Source organism: Lontra canadensis, unplaced genomic scaffold (genome assembly GCF_010015895.1).
Source record: "Lontra canadensis isolate GAN:19392208 unplaced genomic scaffold, GSC_riverotter_1.0 scaffold6, whole genome shotgun sequence".
Lineage (NCBI taxonomy): Eukaryota > Metazoa > Chordata > Mammalia > Carnivora > Mustelidae > Lontra > Lontra canadensis.
Genome location: NW_022631000.1, coordinates 13,481,306 through 13,505,781, shown reverse-complemented (window position 1 = coordinate 13,505,781; position 24,476 = coordinate 13,481,306). Strand labels below are relative to the sequence as shown.

Genomic DNA, 24,476 nt, shown 5'->3' with positions numbered 1-24,476 from the left:
CTTTATTTTTATTCTGACCTTGCATAAGGTGTGTCTAAATGTGTGGGTTTTTTTTTTCTTTTTTCTTTTTCCCTTTCTCATTGCACTATGAGGCACCAGTGGGACCTTTTGGACATAAAGACACATGACATTCTGCAGTTTTAAAAAATAGTATATTGACCTTCTGGACCATTTTCTTATGTATTTAGCCTTAGATCCTCCTTCTTATATTCTGGAAGATTTTTTTTTTTTTTCACTTTATATTCAACCCTGTCTTTTATTTTTTTTAAAATTTCACCAAGTTATATTTTTAATTTCTAAGCAATAGCCCTTTCTTAGTGTTTGATTGTCCTTTTTTCTTTGATGCTTATTACAAATGCATTATCTTGGGGCACCTGGGTGGCTCAGTTGGTTAAACGGCTTCCTTCAGCTCAGGTCATGGCTCCAGGGCCCTGGGATCGATTCGGGAGCCAGGCTCCTTGCCCAGCAGGGAGTCTACTTCTCTTTCTCTCTCAAATAAATAAATAAAAATTAAAAATAACAACAACAAACAGCACAACAAAACAAAATAAATGCATTATCTTCCAGAAACACTCTTCTGAGTATACCCTTTAGAATTTTATTACATTATCTTTTGTATCTGACTTTTCCTTCTGTTCTGAGTATACCCTTTAGAATTTTATTACATTATCTTTTGTATCTGAATTTTCCCTTCTCGTCTTCTGTCTTTTGTTCTGTTTTCCTATCCTAGTTTTTCTGTTTTGTGCTGTTGATTTTCCTTATATGTCTGGTGATCCTTCATTGCCTATCATAGTTAAGAATAAAGGACTGGGCGCCTGGGTGGCTCAGTGGGTTGAGCCGCTGCTTCGGCTCAGGTCATGATCTCGGGGTCCTGGGATCGAGTCCCGCATCGGGCTCTCTGCTCGGCAGGGAGTCTGCTTCTCTCTCTCTCTCTCTCTCTCTCTCTCTGCCTGCCTCTCCGTCTACTTGTGATCTCTCTCTGTCAAATAAATAAATAAAATCTTAAAAAAAAAAAAAGAATAAAGGACTGGACCGAATGTTATAGGTAGTTGGCATAGGTTTTCTCTTCTGGGGTGTAGGTTGGCCTAGGTCTTTTTTCCCAATAGACTTTCCCTTCAGCAGTTGTTTTGATATATGGACACGCTTCATTAACTGCAGGCTTGCTTTTAGGGTATGTAAGTAGGATCCAGCTGTTTCACTGGGGCTACCACAATTGCCCTCCCCAATGCTATTTTTTCACTTTTGAGGATGACTGGGGCAAGTAGTGAGCACAGCTTGACCAACATAACAATAAAGTAGATTAACTTTCAAGTTATTCTCCAATTTTCAGCCTACTTCTCACTTTCTCCTTCTGCACAGTCAGCTTTGAACTAGTGGCCTTTTTCCGGTTCTCCCAGAAAGACTGGCTTTTACCTATCGCTTTCTTGTAACATATACATGTTCTAAACTGTGGCTTCTGCTCAATTCATTCTTTCATACACTTCCCATCCACTTTTAGTCTTTCAGAAATGTGTCAGAATAATCTCATTTGCTAATGACTTTCTTCCTAGATCATAATCTTCACTGATATGAGTTTATTAATTTTTTTATTTCCTTGTTGTCAGTGAAAGAAGGTGAGTCTGTAGTTTGAACTAGGAGCATCTGTCTCCCCAGTTCTCTCTCTGTTAGGTCATTTCCCCTAAACTACTCCTGCTATGGGCTTCAGTGGCCTTCAGGTTAGTAACTCCAGTGTACTTTTCTTCTTTGTGTTTCTAGGTCTTACAGTAGTATTGTATGTGGTTAACCACTCCCTTTTGGTTTCCTTCATACCACGTTCTTGTAATATTTCTCTAACTATTCTGGCTGCCCCACTTCAGTCTGCTTTGCTAGCTTCTCCTCTTTATGCAGCTCTGCATGTTGATTTTCTCATGTGTCGGTGTTGGTTTCTTTTCTCGTTCAATTTTTTTTCTCTAAATAATCTCAACCATTCTCATTGCTCCCAATACTGTCTATATTCCAGTGACTTTCAGTTTTGTATCTTCACCTAGATGAGTCTTAAGTTTCTGACCCATGAGCCCATTTGCCTGGGGGAATATTTGGATAAATCATCAGGCACTTAAGCTTATCCTGTTCAAAGTGGAATTCTTGATAGCTTCCCTTCCCCCAAATCTGTTCTTATCTTCTCCATCTCTGTAAATCGTATCACTGCCCACTCAGTTGCATATGCCCTCTTGATCTGTGTGTTTCCCTTACTCCCCACTTCCAGTTTATCACTCTTAGTTCTAAATTTTTTTCTCAAAAAATTTTTTTTTCTCAAGTGTACCCACTTCTCTCCATCTCTATAGCCAACATACCCTCGTTGGAGCTATCATCATCTTTCTCCTAAACCACCACAATGGCTTACTGGTCTCCCTACTTCCATTTTTGGATCTTCCAATTAACACAGCATTTAAGAAATATAAATTGAGTCATTGTCAAACCTTCTCCATATTTCATTGATCTTGGATTAAATTACAAAATTCCAAACATGGCTTGAGTGAGAAATATTTCTGTACACCACTCCAATCTCATATTTTTCCTGTTCTCCCTTGTTAATTACACTAAATTGGCCTCATTTCTTTGCTCTTTCCTATTTTTGGGCATTCACATATGTTGTTCTCTCTGCCTGTACTGTTCTTTGCTCTGCTTTCTGCCACATATGTAATCATTTTTAAATTTTACTTCTTCAGAGACGCCTTTCCTATCTTCAGTAGGTATTTATACTCCCTACACCCCCAGTATTCCCAGATACGAGTTAATACATGTATTAAAATGTGAACTTGGCAGACTTTTTTTTTTTTACAAGGATACTGATAAAGCCTTAAGGATTATAAAAGTCTCTGTATTTGATTGTTTGAGGTGGCATTGGTGGTATATTCCCTGCTAAAATAATTTAGGCATTCAGAAACCAGACCCGTCTCTTGAAATACATTTCTAACTACCATGATGAGTAATGAGATGATTGTAGAGCCAGTCTGTGGCTAAATGATGCATGTTTATTCTGTTTTAATTTTATCTACAGTATTGAGGAGGACTGTTCAAACTCGTCCTGCTCCACGAATTCCTCCAACTGTGGAAATAATTGAGAAGGAACAAAATTGGGAAAAGACGGCCTTCCCTACTGACACAGACAATCAGAATTCAAGTGAAGAGAGTCGTCTCTTCACTCAGAGGTGGAGGGTGTCTCACATGGGGGAAGATCTGGAGAACAAAGCCCAGGCTCCTTTTGTTAACCTCTCCCAGCCCTTCTGTAGTTCCCATTCAAACACTCAGCAGGCCAGAATCTCCGAGTTCTCAGAAGAGACCCCGGTACTGGGAGATGGGCAGCAGCTTAGAACAAATGAAGCATTAATACAAAGAAAAGACATCATGGCACGAATTGCTGAGTTAACCCTGCAGAATTCAGCTATCAAGGCACATCTGAATAATATTATTGGGCCAGGAGGAGAGCAAGGGGATGGAGTTCGGGAATTAAACAAACAAGAGACAAGTCATGTGAGCAACATGACTGCAGTGAGTACCAGTTAAGGGTTGACTAAGGACATTTAGGAATTTAAGTACTTTGCTGGAACAAAGGGTTCCTGGATATCTTTGAGGCTGCTACTAGAAGGCTTATGCTTTGTCATGTCCTCATCACAAAAAAAAAAAAGAAAAGTTATTTATCAGTTTATTTAACACATACAGTAAAAGAGGACAACATAAAATAGAAAACGATGAAAATGAATGAGGAAAATAAGACAAAGGTAAAATGTGTAGAAAAGCTGAAATTAAGCTGCAAATGAAGTTATAAATATAAAATGCAAAATTAGTTTGAGTTTGAAAGCCTGCTATACAGCTACATTTTAATTGAAAGCATTTTTACTCTCATAGGGCTCATACAAGAGAATTATGTGTAGCTGGGCCTCAATTCATGAGGAGTTAATTCTTTAGGACACACAATGCATTTTCCTGTAGAAATGATGTTTTAAAGGATTATTAAAGTCAGACTTTATGTATGAATCATCTGGAGATCTTGCTAAAATGCAGTTTCTGATTGAGCAGTTCTGAGATAGTACCTGTGCATTTTTGACAAGTTCTCAGATGGTACCGGACTGAGGATTATGCTTTGAATAGAAAAGTCTGCCTATTATAGTGAAGGAATTTTGTAGGCTAACCAGGTAACTTAAATCTTCATTTTCTTGTTCCTGGGGAGAAAAGAGATTCTAAATTCCAGCTAGTGACTGTTTATAACATGTTCTTATGCTGGTCACAGTGATGGGAGACACGTCATTTTAACACTTTGTGAGCCACAGTGGCAGTGGGAAGGAGCTGGGCAGCTTTATGGATTAAGGATTCCAGAGGTGATTGCTTTTATAAAGGGCTTTACCAATGATAGATTGAGGGCTTCCATAAGGAAGTTTAGGAAGAGATGGGGGTGGGCTTAACGGCCACCTCTGTCAGCACAGACTCATGGGAAATAAGGGCAGTATGAGTGTGGAGTCACAGAGTAATAGTCAGAGGGGACTGGCAATCTTTTACCAGGAAGAAGTATTAGGAGTGGGCAGCTGCCATCGGTATAGATGTGTGTAAGTACAGATTGCCTTAATTTTGAGTCATTGGAGGTATTTCTGCATTTGCAGAATTTTGACAATTATTTGAAGCAGGTAACTAGCTCTTGGTTTTAAAAAGGCAGCAGAGTTGAAAATTGAGCTTGCCTGCTTTTCTAATTAGTATACAGATCAGGCTAGTGAGGATAATCTGTTATTGTCTTCACCACTCTCTTTGTCATAATCTGAATTTCAGAGTGATCTTTAAAATGTTTTGTTTATCTTTCTTTTTAAAAATTAATGAGTGTATGTTACAAATTAGTGATTTCTATTAGGAATTTTTTTTTTCCTCAAAGAGACGTATTTAACTAAATGAAATAATCAAGAATGACACATGTATTTGTCTCAGGAATTTTCATATTAAATTTATGTTATATTCCTTGGGTGGCTTTTTTACTCTACCTTTCATATTCTTTTCTAGTCACCACATTTCTCAAATTAGATATCTGAGGCCAAACATGGCTTGGGGTGGCTGACCACTGGTCAAGAAGAGTGATAAGATTCCTAGAAATCTTTGCCAAATAACTCATGGTACATGTATGATGATTGGGATGGTAGAAGCATCTCTCGAGGATAACAGATCCTCTTTTCTATACTGAGATTCACACCACAGATCTATCATTAATAGACCTGTTACTTAGAAGTCAGGTCACTAGCAGTACTCTCTTTGCTCATGGGACCTTTTGTGTACCTCAACAAACACAAAGAGATGAAGGGAAGCTTTGTCCCACAGACGTTCTCCATGGACAGTGGGACTAGAGGGATTATGTGGTGCCAGTATCAGAAGATTGGTATCCCTTTCCTTTAGCCCTAATTTTTCAATTAAATGACTTTTATTCTTTGCCTACTATTCAAGTTTACATATAGTAAGGGTCGTGAATACTAACTATGTGGCTCTTAGTGGAAGAGCTCAGTTTTACAAAAAGTTAAAATTTTTGGATTGTTTTTAATGTGGAATTTGTGCCTTTTTTTTTTTTTTTTTTAAGACCTTTCCAGCAACACAACCTCTAACATCAAGTAGCATGGAGGAGCGGATTGCAGAATTGAATCGGCAGAGTATGGAGGCTCGTGGAAAACTCTTGCAGTTAATAGAGCAGCAGAAACTTATTGGTCTGAATCTTTCCTCTCCACCAGTATCACCCATTCCATCACCTCTCAGAGCATGGACTGGTTGGTCACAAATTCATGATTTAAAAGCCAGACACATGAGAGTTTTTACTTTCTTGATTTTGCAAGTATGTATTGAGCTGAAAGAAATCTCAAAGCATATATTTCAATGTCTTCAATTTCACATTGAAAGAAACAGACCTAAGTCTCAGAATAAGTAACAGAAATAAGACTAGAAGGCCACTCTCCTGGTAGAAAGCTGTACCATGGTGCCTGCAGTTAATCTTTGGTGTCTAAGTTCTTAGTTCTTAAGTTGCCTGATGTGTAAATGGGATTCATTATAGTGTATGATTCACTTAGGACCTATGCAGTGGCTAAATATAAAACATTAGCATCAAAATGATAATTTAGAATTTCATCAGCAACAAATTATAAGTTATTTTACTAAAACCAATTAAAACATTTTTATTTGTAAATTAAACTTCCCATTCTGTTATTTTATTTAGGAGTGTGATAAACCAGAGGGGCTTCTGAATCATAGGCTAGTGACTGAAAAATTAGTTGTCATAACATTTACAAACAAAAAAGTATGGATGAAATGAAGTAGATCTTAAGTTGTTCTTTGGCAAAAATTGAATTACTAAGACCCTCAAGGGATAGAGCTGTATGAAGGCTATAGAGAGACTAATTTTGGCCCCGTATAAAAGAAGGTTCTAATTGTGAGGGATAGAAAATAATTATATCCTAAGTAGTATGTTCTCTGAGGTGTTTTAGAGGGATTCATCTGTCCTGAGGCTGGTTGAAGTAGGCTATCTTTAAGGTATCTGCCAATAAGACTTAAATTTTTTTTAATTCCAGTATAGTTAACATACAGTGTTATATTAGTTTCAGGTGTATGATACAGTGATCCAACAATTCTCTACATTACTCAGTGATTACTTAGTGTGCTCTTAATCGCCTTCACCTGTTTCACCCATCCTCCCACCTACCTACCCTATAAGACTTTTTCTCTCAGTTACAAATCATTTCTTTTTTGAAACTCCAGACCTAGAAAGCAGACTCTTGAAAATTACATGAATATGACAGATAATGCATTTCCCCAGGGTCTTTTCTCTTTGCTTATTCTAGCTTCTTTATAGTTGTTCTTCATAGTCATGAAGTGTAGAGGCAACTTCTGATTAAAGCACTCGATACGTTTGAACATCTACTACCTGCCACCCTGCTCTGGGCCTTTGGAAAACTGCTTCAAACAGGACAAATCCCTGTCCAGCATTAGGAGATAATGTCTTTAGCGCTAAGTGCAATGAAGAAGAATAAGCCAAATTACTCTTAAGAATAATTTTGTAATACATTAGACATCTTCTGTTTCAGTTGTCTTTAAGTTTAAAAGTACTTTGTTTCTATTATCTTAATTAGTTCTCAACACACCCTGAGAGTATACAGAGCTGGTCTTACAGCTTTTTGATACATAAGTAAACTGAAGGAAAAGAAGTGATTTGTCTGAAGTTCTAAAACAAATTGGTAAATTTGCAAACTGCATTCTTTTTTTTTTAAAGATTTTATTTATTTATTTATTTGACAGAGAGATTTTATTTATTTATTTGACAGAGAGAGATTATAAGTAGGCAGAGAGGCAAGCAGAGAGAGAGGGGGAAGCGGGCTCCCAGCTGAGCAGAGAGCCCGATTCGGGGCTTGATCCCAGGATCCTGAGATCATGACCTGAGTCAGAGACAGAGGCTTAACCCACTGAGCCACCCAGGCGCCCCTAAATGGAGTTCTTTTCATTCCAGTGGTTATATCTCCAAAATACTCTTTTTTGATGATTTCTCCAAGATATTCCTTTTTAAAAGTAAAATTTTTGGTTTCATGGGTACCTTTATGCACTGTGATGATAAAGATATAAATAATCATATGCCATGCAAAACCTCTTTTGTTTTCTAGGGTAATGGAGGAAAATGTCGTACAATTAAATATGATTTCATTACCCAATAAAGCTCTTAAGTACTGATTCCTAGGAGCCTCTGTGAAACTGCCCATGATAGACATTAGGTTTTTCATTAATAAATAGTAAATGTTTGTTAAGTGATAATCTACTTGTGAAATATTGAAAATGAATACAATTATACTTGCCATTGGCTATATGAGCTCTTCAGCCAACTTTCCCCTCCTAAGCTAATGCCTTCAGGAATCTAATAATGTAATAGATTTAGAGGATTTAAAGTTTTATTGAATGACTTCAGAAATTTTCCTTTTTCTTTTTAATGTTTTTTGAAAATTTTAGATAAGTTCTTTGTGACAAAAATCTTAAGATTTTTAGGGCTAGCTCTTAATTTCTGTTTTTCACTTCCAGATCTGACATGATACCACTTGTCTGAAGATTCTGGCTTTCTATGAACTGGCATGCTACTGAATTGACACTAGTAACTAAAGTTTCTTGTCTCACAGTTCATTTTGAGAAACAAACAAAAAATCCTTCAAAGGTGTCTGTGGGCCATAATGAAAATATAGAAAGAACCTCCAAATTTGTAATGTGCAATTTGCAGTAAGATAGAAATCAAGTTAAATTTTTATTTTATTTTAATGAAAGATAATGAAACTAATATTTATTTTTATATTTTAGAAGGAGGAAAGAGGACAATTGAAGTATCTATTCCAGGAGCTGAAGCCCCAGAAAGCTCAAAATGCAGTACTGTCTCTCCTACCAGTGGGATAAATACCAGAAGGTAGGGTTACAATGTGAACAGTTACTTTAAAAAATAAAAAATGTGGTTTTTCATTCTATCTGTGAAAAAAGAAAGTGCATAGTATCTAACTTAGGTTCAGACAGACTCACTCATGTAGAGAAAATAAAGCAATTGGAGAGAAGAATTTCTGGGGAAAAAGAAGGGGAGTGAGGAATAGGTCTTAAGTAGAACAGTGTGGGTTGGCTGTTGAGAACAAAAATAGGATAATAGCACATATATGGAGCACTTTATAGGTTATAAAATTAGGAGATAACCTCTGACAGACAGGGTGGGTAAAGTGACCAGTAGCATTTTTCTCCTTTATAATAAACTGAAGCTCATTGAGCTACTTGAGTGTTTTGCTTAGATGGGTCACATGGTTGGTAAAAGGTGGCACTGAGGGTGGACCTGGCTCTTCTGTCTCCACTCTCTGTGCTTACTGAGACACTGCGGTGCTGTTCCAGGGCTCCTTACTCTTCCAGCCTTATCCCTGCCCTTGCACATGCATCTTTCCCCTTTAATGTTCAAAATGTTACAGCATGATACTTGATGGTGGAAATTGTCATTATATACTCGTCAAAACCCATAGAATGTATAACAAAAGGGTGAGCCCTGATGCAAGCTATGGATTTAATGGATACTGTATCAATATTATCTCATCAGTTGTGATAAATGTAGTAACCTGATGCAAAGTGTTAATAATAGGGGAAACTGTGGGGGAGATGAGAGCTATATTGGAGCTCTCTGTACTTTACATTTGGTCCTTTTGTAAACCTAAAACTGCCCTAAAAATGGAAGTCTATTAATTAAAAGCAAACAAACAAACAACTTAGGGTGGTTAAAATATGTTACAAATAATTACCTCATTTAGACTTAACTCAGCCATTGCCAGTACTGAGATTTGTCAGTCTTATATAATTTTTGAAGGTTAATGATGATAGATCACACTCTCACTCTCTTTTATTTCTCATAAATAGATCTTCAGGGGCTACTAGTAATTCTTGTTCTCCATTAAACGCCACCTCAGGAAGTGGGCGATTCACACCTGTTAATCTAAGAACAAAGGTATGTGATAAAATGTAATTGTTAAATTTGTGTAGGGATCAGGGAAGGTGGTTGATTTAGTGATTTCCATTCTTTTTTTTTTTTTTAAAGATTTTATTTATTTATTTGACAGAGAGAGACCAAGCAGGCAGAGAGGCAGGCAGAGAGAGAGACAGGAGGAGGCAGGCTCCCTGCCAAGCAGAGAGCCCGATGCAGGACTCGATCTCAGGACCCTGAGATCATGACCTGAGGTGAAGGCAGAGGCTTAACCCACTGAGACACCCAGGTGCCCCTAGTGATTTCCATTCTTAATTGGTCTTGTTATCCTACAGGTGACAAAATTCTCAGAAGAAAAGAATTCCTAACTCACCTTTACTAGAAAAAAAACATTAAGCCATATAGTTTCTTTTGTGTTCTAGGGTAGCTAAGGAATAAGGTAAAATTCAATAGGATTTCAACATACACTGGAAATCACTGGTTTCAGGCAAAGCATTCCACTAATGCGACAGGACATACAGGCGTGCCTTGAAGTCCCTTGGTGCTTGCTTTGGCTGTGTGGGATTGGGATATTCTGGGCCCTGGGGCCACTTTTCTTGTCACTTTACCCTAGTGTGCTGTATTTGAGTGTGTCACTGGTTAGAGAAGTTGCGGTTAATCAGTGTCATACATATTCTTCATGTGTTCTGATTTGCTGTAGATTGGATTAAGTAGTGAGTGCTTCAGTAAATATTGAGTATTTATAGCCCAGATTGTTATTCTCAAATATCCCAATTGTCTAGCACTACAAGATTTGTTCTTTGCTGTTTCTTATATCCTAAAAAAGTTTTTTAAATAAAGATTTACTTATTTATTTAAAAGAGAGAGAGCACACATGTGTGCACACACATAAGAGAGGTAGAGGCAGAGGGAGAGGAGAGAGAACCTCAGGCAGATTCTCTGCTGAGTGTGGAGCCCAGCATGGGGCTCCATCCCACCACCCTGAGATCATGACCTGAGCTGAAATCAAGACTCAGACACTTAACCAACTGAGCCACCCAGGCGCCCCTAAAAAAGTTTTAAAGTAGACTGTTTTATATAATTTGCCCTTAGTCTCTGGAATTTAGTAACAAATTTAATTTACTAAGATCAAATAACTTTGCTATTTTAAAAGTTTGTACCTATAGTTTGTATAAAATACTGGATTCATCTTTTATTTAAAATTTAGGTTTTCTCAATCAATCAGGGGATCTGTTGACCAGGGGAATCAGTTATTTGGGAGTGGCTCTGTTAGGAAATAAAAATTGCCAGTAGCAGTTTAATTTTCAATATCCTGTGATGATATAAGATAACTTTGATTCTATGTACTTGGTCTAAATAATTATAAACCTTGACTGGGCTCATGTTTCTGATTACTTTCTAAATCCACCTTGCATCTTTGTTCAACAGACGGAAAAACAGAATGAAGAAGGCTGGTTTGCTCTTTCTACCCACGTGTCATAAGTGAAGTTCGTTGTATAGAATTTTTCAGCAGTATATTCTTGAGCTCTCACTCCCCTTTCTTTCCCTGCTTCTGCTTTCAGGTTTTCTTATCCTTTTAGGTATAACCTACAAAGATCTTGTAACTTAGTACATATGGAACAAAGAATAAAGCAATTATTTAAATCTTGGATCTTTTCAAATAGATTTCCAACAACTAACCAATGTACAACCTTCTGTGAATTAAATTTTGATTTTAGTTAAATTAAAGTTTTATATTCTCATAATTTCATAAGTATTGTAAGGTTTTGCTGAGTAATTAACATTTTTACCTTTTTCATCTTTATTCAGGTTTTCTTTTTTTGTCTAGTATATCTTAGTGATGTATTTCTTTTATTTTTCCCTAAAGAACTAAGTTGCTTTGTATATAACTTATAATAAAATGGCTCTGGGTGATTAAAGTCTGGCTTTCAGAAAAATTGAGCCCTCCCTTTGATTTCTTTTTGGGTAGGAAGTTACTGTTGTCCATGGCTTTTTCCATCAAGTGGAATGTACAGCTTTAAAAAATAGGTGCGGGGGTGTCTATTCACATTTGTTTATGCAGCTAAGAGTGGACGTATAGATTATAAAATTCTTAGATAGGCTTTGAATGGGAAAATGTCATCAATAATTGTAATGTACGTCAAATAAATAATGATCATAGAGCTTGTGTCTAAATGCAGTGACATTGATTTATTGGTATATTTAGTGTTTGAAACAGAAATGAGTACAAAAGTTTGCTATCAACTTTCCCAGCCCTGAATCTACAACACATTCAAGATTGTTTTCTCCAAAGCACCTGTTTGGCTCTCAGATACTGGCTTTTATTTTAAACTTCCTTTTAAAAATTATCTCTGTTCTTTCCCTGTGGGATGGGAATTCTCAACCTGGTGTAGTGGGAGTAGGGCAGGGGAAACACATTGAAACTACTTGGGGAAATTTCTCAGACAACACTGTCCCTCCTGAGTTATTCGTATTCTTTGAAGTGTCAAATGCAACTTTCATTTGGGCCTCTTCATTGTGGTGGCAAAAATATAATTCTTCCCTGGTATCATTGATGTTATTTACATGAAGTCATCTGTATTCATTTGCATTATTGCAGGTTCTTCCATCTGTAATGTACTTTTTAAAAACTTGGTGTTTAATAAATACTATCCCTGCCTGGAATATAAAGCCATTTTAATACCATTCCTAATATTGAAATGTCAAGTTTTCTTCTTGGTCTGTGAATGCATTGTTTTTTTTTTTTGTTTTTGTTTTTGTTTTTGTTTTTAAATTTTTGAAGTTTTTATTTAAATTCCAGTTAGTTAACATGCAATGTAGTATTAGTTTCAGATGTACAATATAGTGATTCAACACTTCCATACATTACCTGGTGCTCATCACAAGTGCCCTCCCCAATCCCCATCACCCATTTCACCCATTCCCCCTACCCACCTCCCTGCTGGTAACCATCAGTTTGTTCACTATAGTTAATGGTCTGTTTCTTGGTGTGCCTTTCTGTCTCTTTTTCTTTTTCCCCTTCGCTCATTTGTTTCTTAAATTACACATATAAGCGAGATCATAAGGTATTTGTCTTTCTCTGACCGACTGACTTCTCTTAGTGTCCTCTAGTTCTATCTACATTGTTGCAAATGGCAAGATTTCATGTGAATGTATTCTTTTTTTTTTTTTTTTATGTGAATGTATTCTTTGGACTTAATTTCTCTTAATGTTCCTCAACTGGTTGGCTGTTTATTTTTTCCCCTCTTATTCCTTTAAACTTCAAAAGCAATGGATCTCGACTTTGGGAGCACGGAAAAAAGACCAAACCAGCTACCTGGGAAGTGAGCCGTTGGCATGACATTTATCTATCTGTCTGTCTATCTGTCCACCTGAGAGCGCATGTGTAAGAGCACAAGCAGGGGAAGCAGCATGCAGGGGGAGAAGCAGGCTCCCTAGTGAGCAGGGAGCTGGACGCAGGACTCTGTCCCAGGACCCTGGGATTATTACCTGAGCTGAAGCCAAACGCTTACCCAGCTGAGCCACTTAGATATCCCTTAACATGACATTTTTTAAAAAGCTGCTTAAGGTGATTTAATGTGTAGCCAAAGTTGAGAACTAGTGCTCATTGGCAATCTGTGGAACTGATATTTAAGTATCCATCCTGCTAATAATTGTTTTAATTGATAAACTTCAAAAGTAGGTTAAAAAAAAATTCCCAAGAATAATAGGTAACAGGGAAAAGAGCTTGCTCTCTTAGGCTTTCTAAAGCAATGCTTCTCAGCTTTGGTTGCCCTTAGGGTCATATAGGGACCTTCTAAAATTCCCAATGGCCAAGTCTCACTCTAGACTAGTTAACTTAGACCTGGGAGTAGGACAGAAACAACATTTTAAGAAACCTCCTCGGATGATTCCAGTGTATAGCCAAGCTTGGGAAACATTATGAAGATATTTATTACCCCCAAATCATAAATTGGTGCATATTTGGTTTTAAGTAACACTACTTTGGGCCCTCTATCAGCTTTCAGAGCTGGCTGCACCAGTGGATTTCAAAGTATAGCCCTGCCCAGCAGTGTCAGGATCACCGGGGTACTTGTTAGAAGTGAAATTCATGGGCCATGCCCTAGACCCATTGATCAGAAAATGTCTGTTTTAATAGGCCCCTCATGTGATTCCGATGCATGCTTCAGTTTGGGAACCATTGATCTTAGCATCTCAGAGGGGTGAATGATGTACTACATTTGTATTCACTTTTCTAGTCCAAACTCAGATCACTTCTATTTCCTGTGTTAGGACTCAAGTTTTTGGCTAACATAGGACTTCTCCAAAATGCCCCAGGGATGCCTGGGTGGCTCAGTCCATTCTGCCTTTGGCTCAGGTCATGATCCCGTGGTCCTGAGATGAAGGCCCAGGCTCCCGGCTCAGCAGGAGCCTGCTTCTCCCTGTCCCTTTGCCCCACCCTGCTTGTACGCACACTCTCTCTCAAATAAATAAAATCTTAAAAAAAAAAAAATGCCCCAGAAAGCTGCTATATCACTTGCTAAACTTGAATAAGATTTGCACTTTTCCATATTACAGCTTGGGAGAGAAACAAGATAATCAAATCCTCAGTTAATGATACAATCATTCCTATGCTGTATAGTGAGATCATTTTAAGTTAGCAGAATTTAATAATAATTTACTGTTTCGTAAGTGCCAGGCACTCTTTTAGCCACTTTTCATGATTTTAAGATACCTTTATGAGGTAGATACTATTACCTTCTTTTGCAGATAAAGAAACTGCAGTACCAGGAGGGGTAAATACCCTCTCAAAGTCACACAACTTAGGCGTGGGGGCCCTGGGATGGGACATAAGAAGTCTTTGCACAAAGCTGCCATCTTACAGTGACTATGGTATGCAAGTACAAAATCATAACAACAATAATAATTATAGATATCTTTATTGAGCCGTAACTGTGGTTATCTCATAAAAATCTCCAGTAAAACTGAGTTAGACACCTTTAAATGCCACCCACCTCCCCTTTACAGATGAGGAAATTGAGCCCTGGAGATGAAGTAAGTTGTCTAATGCCAGGGTGTATGAGGTAAAGCCAGGACTTGAAGCTCTTTTTTTTTTTCTTTTTAGAGAGTGAACACATAATCAGGGGAGAGGGTCTCAAGGGAGAGGGAGAGAGAGAATCTTAATCAGGCTCCATGCTCAGCACAGAGCCCAATGCAGGGCTCAATCCCACGACCCTGAGATCATGACTTGAGCCAAAATCAAAAGTCAGATGCTTAACTGAGTCACCCCCCCCCCTTTTTTTTTAGATTTTCTTTATTTAACAGAGAGAGATCACAAGTAGGCAGGGAGGCAGGCAGAGACGGGGGTGGGGGGGGGTTAGCAGGCTCCCTGCTGAGCAGAGAGCCCACTGCAGGGCTCGATCCTAGGACCCTGAGATCATGACCGAGCTGGAGGCAGAGGCTTAATCCATTGAGCCACCCAGGTGCCCTGGCACCCCTCTTTTTAAAATATAATTATTGGACTCCTCCTAACTTAACAATAGTTGATCCAGCACAGCGGCTAAGTCTGCAAGTATTGCTATCACAAAGCTTGGATGCAAATGCCAATTCTGCCACTTGGGCTGTGTCCCTGAGTACATTATCTCATTTTTCCATTTGAGAGTCAGACTTGATATATCTTACAGGGTTGTGAGGAGTAAGAGAGGTGAGTATATGTAAATATGTTAAGGACAGGACCTGACTCATAATAAGCATTCCATAATGATGATTGCCAGTTTTTTGGTGCACAAATACACTATTTCCTTGTGTTTCCAGATTTTTAAAGATACTATGTAGTGAATTCTTTCTGGTTTTCTCAAATTAACATTGGACTCAGTGCTTTAAATTTAGAGATATTTCACCTGAAGATGTTTGGAGGTTGAAAGAAAACATATTGAGAATATTATTTGAAAATGTAACTAACATGCTGTTTAAAAATAAGTTTATCCTGTGTTTTCTGACTTTTCAGACACCCTGGATATACCATTTGATAATTAACAGTAAAGACAATCTTTTAAGTCAGGAGACTTTAAAAGTCAAGAATACTTGACTAAAGAGAACATTTCAGTACTACCAACAAATGCATGGAATAAAGTTTTTGGAAAATTGTGTAACATGGAAACCAATAAATACAAAATAGAACACAGCCTTTAAAAAATCAACTTTATTGAGAAATAATGTATATATAATTAACTATCTAAACTTAAAAAGAATAATTAATTGACTTTTGGCAGCTGAAACTACCACTACAAGACATTTCGGTCATCTCCAAAAGATTCCTCCTGTCCCTTCAGTGCAACCCTCCCTTTACTCTAGCCTTGGGCAAAAACTGATGTGCTTTTTGTCATCATAGATTTATCTAAAAGGAATCATACAATTGTACTGTTTTGTGTCTGGCTCTTTCACTTATTATAGCTGAGATTCATTCATGTTGTGTGTGTCAGTTTCCTCCTTTTTCACTTCTGAGTAGTATCCCATTGTATGGGTATTTATCCATTTCCCTGTCAATGACCGTTGGGTTTCTTTCCAGTTTCTGGCTATCAAGCATAGCTGCTGTCAAGGTTCACGGACAAGGCTTTGTATGGACAGAAGTTTTTGTTTTTCTTGGATAAATACCTCGGACAAGGAATGGCCTGGTATAAGTTTAACTTTTAAAGGAACTGCCAAATGGTTTTCCAAAGTCGTTGTTCCATTAGATTCCAACAGCAGTCTCTGAGAGTTCCAGTTGCTGCATATCTTCCACATTGGGTTCTGGCAGTTTTAAAAATTGTACCCATTGCGGCGGGTGTGGTGTATGTGCATTGTGGTGTGCATTTCGCAAAGGGCTACTGTGTTTGCTGGCCACTCAGACCTCTGATAAGGTGAAGTAGTTAAAGCCCTTTGCCCATTTGAAAAATTAGATTCTAAGTTTTTTTTTTTTTTTTTTTTTTCCCCTTATTCAGTTGTAAGAATCCACTATGCATTCTGGATACAAAGTGCTTTGTCACTTATCGCAACACTGTACCCAGTGTTTCCTAAGTTTTTATTTAAAGTCCAGTTAACATACAGGATAGTTATCAGTTTCAGGTGTACCAGGTAGCCATTTTAAAACAATGTTTGCTAACGAGTGACTACTGCACCACAGAGCCGCTAAGGAGCAAACTGCGGAACCCAGAAATTCTGGGTAGGCCTCTACTTTGCGCACCCCGCATCATGAGACCAAGGATCCCACAACATAAAATCATGTAGAAGTCAACGGAGATAACAGAGGCAAATAAACAGCTCAATAAAAAGGCCTCAGGATGTATCTTTGCGGCGGTAGTGTGCAATCAGGGCCCCCAGGGGCCATTTTTTAATTGCCGAGCAGGTATCTAAGTATTCAAAAGTCATTTTGTTTATTGATATAACATTCTTGGGATAATTATAATAGTATAAACTGGATATAAAACTAAAATGAGATAATAATCTGATAGAATGTTGCGCTTTTCTGTTCGGCTTGAACCCGAGTCACGTGCCTGGAAACAACTGGAACCAAAGCCCAAGGCGATTCAGAGTCCCGGAGCCTCCGCGGGGGATTCCCCCCTCCCTGCGCTGCCGCCTTTGGGTGGCGCATGCGCCTCACCGCCCATCCGGTTCCGCCCACCGGGAGGAGGGGCGGCGTTGCCCGGTGACCGCCGTAAACGGAGACCTGGGGCTGGCGCCGGGACTAGGAACGCGCGGCCGTGCTCGGTGCTTCGGGTAAGTTTGGAGGCCCGCAGCAGGGCAGTTCACAACTTCCCCCTCAGATCTGTTGGCGAGTCAAGGAGCAGTGAGCCCCACTTGGACTTCTCTCAGGCTGAACCAGCGTTCTCCAGGCTCGCTGAGACATAGTCCTTCATCTTTGGTACGAGTCGGTTTAACAAGCGCTGAAGTGACCGTCTTTGGCGGGCATAGAGCTAGACGTTGTGGTTACAAAGTGGACACGGTTCCTGCCTGCCAGGAGCTCCTAATCCGACTGGAGCGGAAGACAGCAGACCCCAGGAGTGCCAGTTAGACGGGTCTAAGCCAGAAGCAGGGAGTCTGGTGGGAAAGTGCCTGGGTTCTGGGGTCAAGCAAACCAGATGGCCCCACACTTAGCTGTGTGACACATGTCAAGTTGACCCCTCTGCTCTTCAGTTTCCTAATGTCTAAAAAGAAAGATGATAATGCTTATTTCATGGGGTTCTTGTTACTAATTAGGATATTGCAGGTAAAGTCGGTGCAGAGTAAATACTTGTTGCATACAAGCAGATATAGGAGCATACACGTACTCGGTGTGTCCAGCCCATGGTGAGTTGTCCCATGTGGATGCTAGGACTTTGGAGGAGGAGAAGGGACTAAGGAGAGGCAAGGAAGGGGGAAAGTGGAGATGAGAGACCTCTGTGCCATGCCAAGGAACCAGAGTTCTTATTCTGTGGCATGAGGAGCCGTTACAGGTTTCAAACAGGAAAAGTAGCACCCTAAAAGCTGTGTATTGGAACTACAAGAGGCAGGGTAGAAATGGACTAGAGAAGGGAGAGACAAGGTGTGAGGCTGTGGTAATGGTTCAGGTGAGATGACATAACCAGATGAGGGTGGTAACACTGGGAGTAGAAGGGAGAGGATGAATTCAAAAGGCTCAATGACTGTTCACTTGGCAACGGGACATAGAAACCAACTGCATGGGTGTGCGAGAGGGAAGGTTCAGAGTAACTGCTCTGTGTTCTCATCTGGAAATTGCATGTAACTCATTGAGTTGTTTGGAGAAACATGTGTAACAGTATGTGCAGAATCCTTAGAACTGTGTTTGACACATGGTAAACATTCAAAATACATGGAGTATTATTATTCTTCGCACAGTGGTGTTTCACTTTGTTAAGTAGAAACTGAGCATCTGTTTTATGTGACAATCTCTGAGTCTTAACATGGTCAGCTCTGGCACACTGTGGAGATGGGAGTGTCTGAGTTTGTGAGACTGAGGACCCTGGAATCTGGGGAATGAATCTAACTAATGTTGCGTTCAGGACCATTCTGGTTTCCAGCCAACCTCCTTGTAGCAACAATATGCCTTTGCACCACTATGTACTATGATATATTTTTTTTTCCTTTATACGTCCTCAGGGTTGACTCAACACTCGATAGTCTACTCAGTGAGTTGGTTAACGGAATTAGCCATAGGGTGGATCAGTGGAGCTCAATCTAATAAAAGGACATTTAAGAGAACTCACAAATAGCCTCCCAAGCCTAGCTTGTTCAGTTGTATGAGATGGGACATGGTTGAGAACACACAAAGTGTGCTGTAGTCGTTCTGGCTGGTTACAAACTGATTATGATGAGTCAGCATATGATGAGCTACCACCCAGCCCCCAGAAAATAATGTAGTATTAGGCTGCCTTAAAGCAATACACTGTTCCCAGCAAGTAGAGTAACAGTTCATCTCTTTCGGAGAATTTCTGGATCCCTCAAAGAAGATACAAAATTGGGAGGGATATTCAATGCATTGGAAAGGAACTTCTTGAGCTATCAGGATGCTGAAAAGAGTTGAAACCAGGTTGGTGAGGGGTAATCGAAAGAATTGGGATGCTATAGCTGGAAAAGAGAGGATCTAGGGAGAAAAGTAAAGTAGCTACAATTACTTGAATGGTTATAGTACACAGGAAAACTTGTATATGTCCCCAGAAGAACAAAGACCAAATGGATCTAAGTTGCAGGGAAGCAGATTTCAGCTTAGTATAAAATAACTAAGAACTAGAGCTGAGCATTAACAGAATGTGCTTACTCACTAACCTGAAAAATTTGAATCGAAGCTGACTGATCATCCCTTGAAGTGTTCCTTCATTTGTTCATTTACTCAAGAATGAATAAATTTATCCCTTCAACCATTTTGTATACTGACTTTCTATGTGTCAGGCACTACTCTTAAAGCTCTACTGTATTAACTCAGTGAGATCTCAGAACAGCTTTATGAAGTAGGTACTTTACCTTATGAAGTAGGTACTTTACAGATGAGAAAACCAAGGCACAGAGGGGCTAAACACCTGTTTAACACCTCACAGGAGGTGTAAGAAGGAGAGCCGGGCTGTAAGCACAGATAGGCTGACTCTAGCCAGTTCTCAGCCTGACCAACACACTAGACTGCTTTTCTAACAGTGCTGAGCTTAATGTTGTAGATGTGTGACTCTCACTGGGTGGGAGGTTGGACTAGATAAGACCTCTTTCAACTGTCTGAAGATTCCATGGTCACATTTATTGAGCTTTGGCTGTGTTGGAGAGAATTTGTAGTAATTATGATAAGAATAACAACTGTTTTTGAGTACCTCCTGTGTTATGTAAACCCCTGGTCCTTAAGCCCAGCTTCTTATCTTGGGTTGCACAAAAGAATTACCTAGGGAGTAAGAGCCTGAGAATGATATGCTATGAAAGTCGTCCAGGTGATTTGAAAGTGCAGCCGGTGTTGAGAACTCTCGGTATAAAAGATCTCATTTAATACTTACAGTGACTCTGCCAGACAACCTTATTTATCACCTTCATTTTACATATAAATGGACTAAGAGTTAAGGGATGCTAACGACTTGTCCCTTGCCCAAGCTAACCCCTCTCCTCCGCCAAACTAGGATGTGAACCCAAGCCATTCTGGCTCCAGAGCCTCAGCAATTTACAGTCAACCTCCCAGTTCCTTGATTCTAAACAACCCCAACCTAACCAACCAACCAAATGGATAAAAATCACCTTATTCCATCTCACCAGTTACACTGACAAACTCTACATCAGGAGCCCCTCCTACCTCACCTGCTCAGGTACCTTTCACAGGTTCGTCAGCCCCCCTTTCTGAACCAGAAGAGCTGAGAAAAGATCTCAGTATTTTTTGTATAGCAGTGCTAGTTCAGAACACTGGGAAAATTCCTTGGGTTCCAGTATTTTCTTCCATACTGCACACAACCTGATAGTAACTGTGTTTGTGATATTAAAATTTATTGCATGGTCATGTTAGCCACTTGAGGAATATATTGCTTATAATAGTGTGGGATAAAGAGTACACTTTTTTTTTAAATTTCTTTTCAGTGTAACAATATTCATTGTTTTTGCACCACACCCAGTGCTCCAGGCAATACGTGCCCTCCCCAATACCCACCACCTGGTTACACTTTTGTCTTGACACCAGTTTACCTTTGGTTGTGGCTTAAACCCTTTGTTTCCAGACCGGCATTACCATAATGGTTATTGTATTTGTTACCATAATTGTTTACTGTAATTGTTTCTTATTCACTTTATAATAAACTTATAAGTAGATTTATTAGGTCTTACAAGTCTTTATTAGAATATATGTATCCTGTTAATGATCAGTTACAGTATGTTCAAAATAAATGTATTTGGAAAAGAGAAGAGTAAAGGACAGAAAATGATTTCATGAAATTTTTAGTGATAGGAAGCAGAAAAGAAAACTATGAGATTAAAACCATTGAGAGGTACTTGACCTACCATTGCTGCCTTTGAAGGGGTCCATGAGCCACGCAGCCTCTGGAAACAGAACAACTCCTGGCCTACAGTCAACAAGAAAACAGGGACTTTGGTCGTACAACCACATGGAACTGAATTCTGTCAATAATCTGAATAAGCCTAGAAAAAGATTTTTCCTCAGAGCCGGCAGAAATGAAAGTAGCTCTGCCAACACGTTGTTTTGACCTCGCGAAACTCAAGAGAACCCACGGAGTGTGCCTGGATTTCTGACCCAAAAAAGTGTGAGAGAAGAAATGGGTGTTATCTTAGGTTGTGAAATTTGTATGCTGGCAATAGAAAATAAAGCAATACCTGTTTATAGACTGAAGTGTTACTGAAATTTGCAGACGGACAGTTATCTCTCAGTTCTTAACTGATCAACAGCCATAGGATATCCATTTACTTTGGTTGGCAAACCCAGAGCCTGCTCTGCTCCGCTTATTTAGGGCCTGTGACACGGCAACCGAGAGAATAGTTTATTTTCTTTCCAATAGTTTACATGTTGATTTTTATCAAGGAAACCCTTAGCTATAGTTGCTCTCCAGGCAGGACTTTCAGACCATCCTTATTGTGGTCAGCCCCGTATCTGGATCAGTGGTTTAGATAAGCTTATTCTGAGACTATATTCCAAGAGAATTGTCAATTTCTTCTTCTAGATTGTAAAGTATTTAAGGTCAAGGGCTCACTGTTGCTCTTTTTTATGTCTTCGGCAATGCCTAGTGTAATACCATTTGATATAAGTGGGCTCAGTAGTTTTAAGAATTGAGTTGGTAAATGTACATTATAAAGAACCTTTAAAGGGAGGGAAAATATGGCATTTAGGTATGTTTGTAGCTCCCTAAACCGTTACCCACAGGGTGGGATAATGTGCAACCACGCTGCAGTAACTGATATTAGCTTGCAATATTGATCTTTAAAAATTATTTCATTGTTACAATTGTTTAATTATTTTCAAATCCATGACTTGTATAAATGTAGAAAGCAAGTCTGTATATCCAAACTGGAAGGAAAAGGAAATGTCCTGGATGATAGAATTTGATTTTAAAGGATCTTGGGGCGCCGGGGTGGCTCAGTGGGTAAAGCCTCTGCCTTCGGCTCTGGTCATGATCTCAGGGTCCTGGGATCGAGCCCCACATCAGGATCTCTGCTCAGCGGGGAGCCTGCTTCCTCCTCTCTCTGCCTGCCTCTCTGCCTATTTGTGATCTCTGTCTGTCGAATAGATAAATAAAATCTTTAAAAAAAAAAAAAAGATTGATTTTAAAGGATCTTGCTACTTAAGATTTTTTTTATCATTTGATTCCTACACACTTCCCAATCCCAGTGGGCATATATTTTATAATCAGGTGAGAGGAAGGAAGGAAAGAAGGAAGAGAGTGAGGAAGAAAGAAGAAAGGGAGAACATTAAGGGAAAACACACACACACACACACACACGTACACTTTTTAAATGGCAAAACGTCATTTTGGTAACCCAGAAAAATGGCCCCAAAGTGCTAAACAAAATTTAGTAATATAAGTGTCATTTTAGGACCTATGTTTCCTGATAATAGCTTTTAAGAAAAACATTTGGACCCTGCACTATTGTCCCCCAAATCAAGGCAGGGCATCATCATGATGTCACTGCAAGAAAGCAGATAGAATGACCCCCAAGATACAGATGAAAGGAGGTGGTGTTCACACTGCCCTCTCCACCAACCATGTAGTGTGTATCCCATCTGCTTTCAGAATACTAGCTTTCTTCACAGACCAGGAAAGGAAAACAATGCACTAGTTCAATTGATTCTCATAGCAGTCTTGTAAGTTGTTTTTACTTCACTCCTGTTTACAACTGAATTCATGGAAAGCTTATGTGGCAAAACTGAGATTCAAACCTGAATCGAACCACAGATCTGAGTCAAATAGAACTGTTGTTCTATTCTGCTTGCCAGTCCTGCAGTAGAAGGAGGTGGAGGATATGTGATGTTTAGCATAGAGAAGCCAAGACTTTTTTTTTTTTAATTGTGTAACTGGTGTGTATTTGTTGAGAATAATAGTTACTATATTATAACATCTCAAACTCTCCTGTTTTTATAAAAATTATTTTTATTAACATATAATGTATTATTTGCCCCAGGGGTACAGGTCTGTGAACCATCAGTCTTACACAATTCAGCACTCACCATAGCACATACCTTCCCCAATGTCCATAACCCAACCACCCTCTCCCTCACCCCACCCCCAGCAACCCTTGGTTTGTTTCATGAGATTAAGAGTCTCTTATGGTTTGTCTCCATCCCGATCCCATCTTGTTTCATTTTTTCCTTCTCTTCTCCCCACAAACCCCTGCCATGCCTCTTAAATTCCTCATATCAGAGAGATCATATGATAATTGTCTTTCTCTGATTGACTTATTTCGCTCAGCATAATACCCTCTAGTTCCATACATGTCCTTGCAAATGGCAAGATTTCATTTCTTTTCATGGCTGCATAGTATTCCATTGTATATATATACCACCTCTTCTTGATCCATTCATCTATTGATGGACATCTAGGTTCTTTCCATAGTTTGGCTATTGTGGACTTTGCTGCTATAAATATTCAGGTGGATAGGCCCCTTTGGATCACTACATTTCTATCTTTAGGGTAAATACCCAGTAGTGTGATTGGTGGAGAAGCCAAGACTTATAAGGAGGATATAGCAGGTGTTTTCAAAAGACAAAGAGCTGCAATAGAGGGAGGACAGGGAAAACCTGCTGTGTCACTTCCCTCCTTAAAACCTTTCAGTGACTTTCAGTTGCCATAGAAATAAGTTGTAAACTCCCTAACAAAAGCTTAGAGATGGTTCTATCATCTGCTACCAGCCTCCTCTTCACTGCCTGTTTCACTTTCATACTCACAACAGACTGCTTTCAGCCCTTCACAGACACAGCACTCTCTCTCAAGTTCCCTCTGCCTAATACATTCTGTGTGTTCTAGGCCTGGCCAACCTCTACTCATCACCCTTGTCTCCAGTACTTCTTCCTGAACTTGAGGATATGGGTTGTCATCTTGCCAGACATGCCCACAGGACCCTATTCTTTCCTTTTTGTAGCACTTACTATATTTTAATTGATCATTTAATATCTATCTTTCTGAACAAACTCCACAAAGTTAGGAATCACGTTTCTAGTTCAGTACCATAATTTAGTGTCTACCATAAGACTTGATAACATAGCAGGTATGCTCAACAAATATTTAAAAACTGAAATTAATTAGTAACACCAGACGAGTTAAATGATGGAGTGATGAGAAGAGGAAATGGAGGGGATGAACCAAAGTAAGGATGGGAGGGGATTAACTTTAATGATGGAATATTTGAGAAAAGATAGACTGGAATGGCATTTCACTGCAGACTTCTGGAAAATCAGAGGGCATTACAGTAAGTTGGCCTAGAAAAAGGGACTGACTATATTCTGCCATTCTGCAGAGGTCTCTGCTGGTGGCTATACCTCCTGCCCATTAAGTCACTTGGATACTATGCAAACATACAATTA

The 24,476-nt window shown here is 39.1% G+C and overlaps 2 protein-coding genes across 9 annotated transcripts in view; both read left to right on the top strand.

Annotated features, from left to right (window-relative positions):
- SPICE1 (spindle and centriole associated protein 1) overlaps positions 1-11,650 on the top strand; it is a 66,033-nt gene extending 54,383 nt beyond the window's left edge. For 7 of the 8 annotated variants that reach the window (XM_032852226.1, XM_032852228.1, XM_032852224.1 and 4 more), the window contains 5 exons: positions 3,041-3,531; positions 5,591-5,774; positions 8,332-8,434; positions 9,412-9,499; positions 10,904-11,650. In XM_032852226.1, coding sequence (XP_032708117.1) covers positions 3,041-3,531; positions 5,591-5,774; positions 8,332-8,434; positions 9,412-9,499; positions 10,904-10,957 — 920 coding nt within the window. In that variant the 3' untranslated portion in view covers positions 10,958-11,650. Of the gene's footprint in view, positions 1-3,040; positions 3,532-5,590; positions 5,775-8,061; positions 8,132-8,331; positions 8,435-9,411; positions 9,500-10,903 lie in introns of those variants that run through there. The other variant, XR_004382040.1, reaches the window with a different exon arrangement.
- A 5,479-nt stretch (positions 11,651-17,129) lies between these two features.
- The window catches only part of CFAP44 (cilia and flagella associated protein 44), a 159,616-nt gene continuing 152,269 nt past the window's right edge, over positions 17,130-24,476 (top strand). Inside the window, exon 1 of the mRNA XM_032852219.1 lies at positions 17,130-17,209. The gene's annotated coding sequence lies outside the window, so the exon portion shown is untranslated. The remainder of the gene's footprint in view (positions 17,210-24,476) is intronic.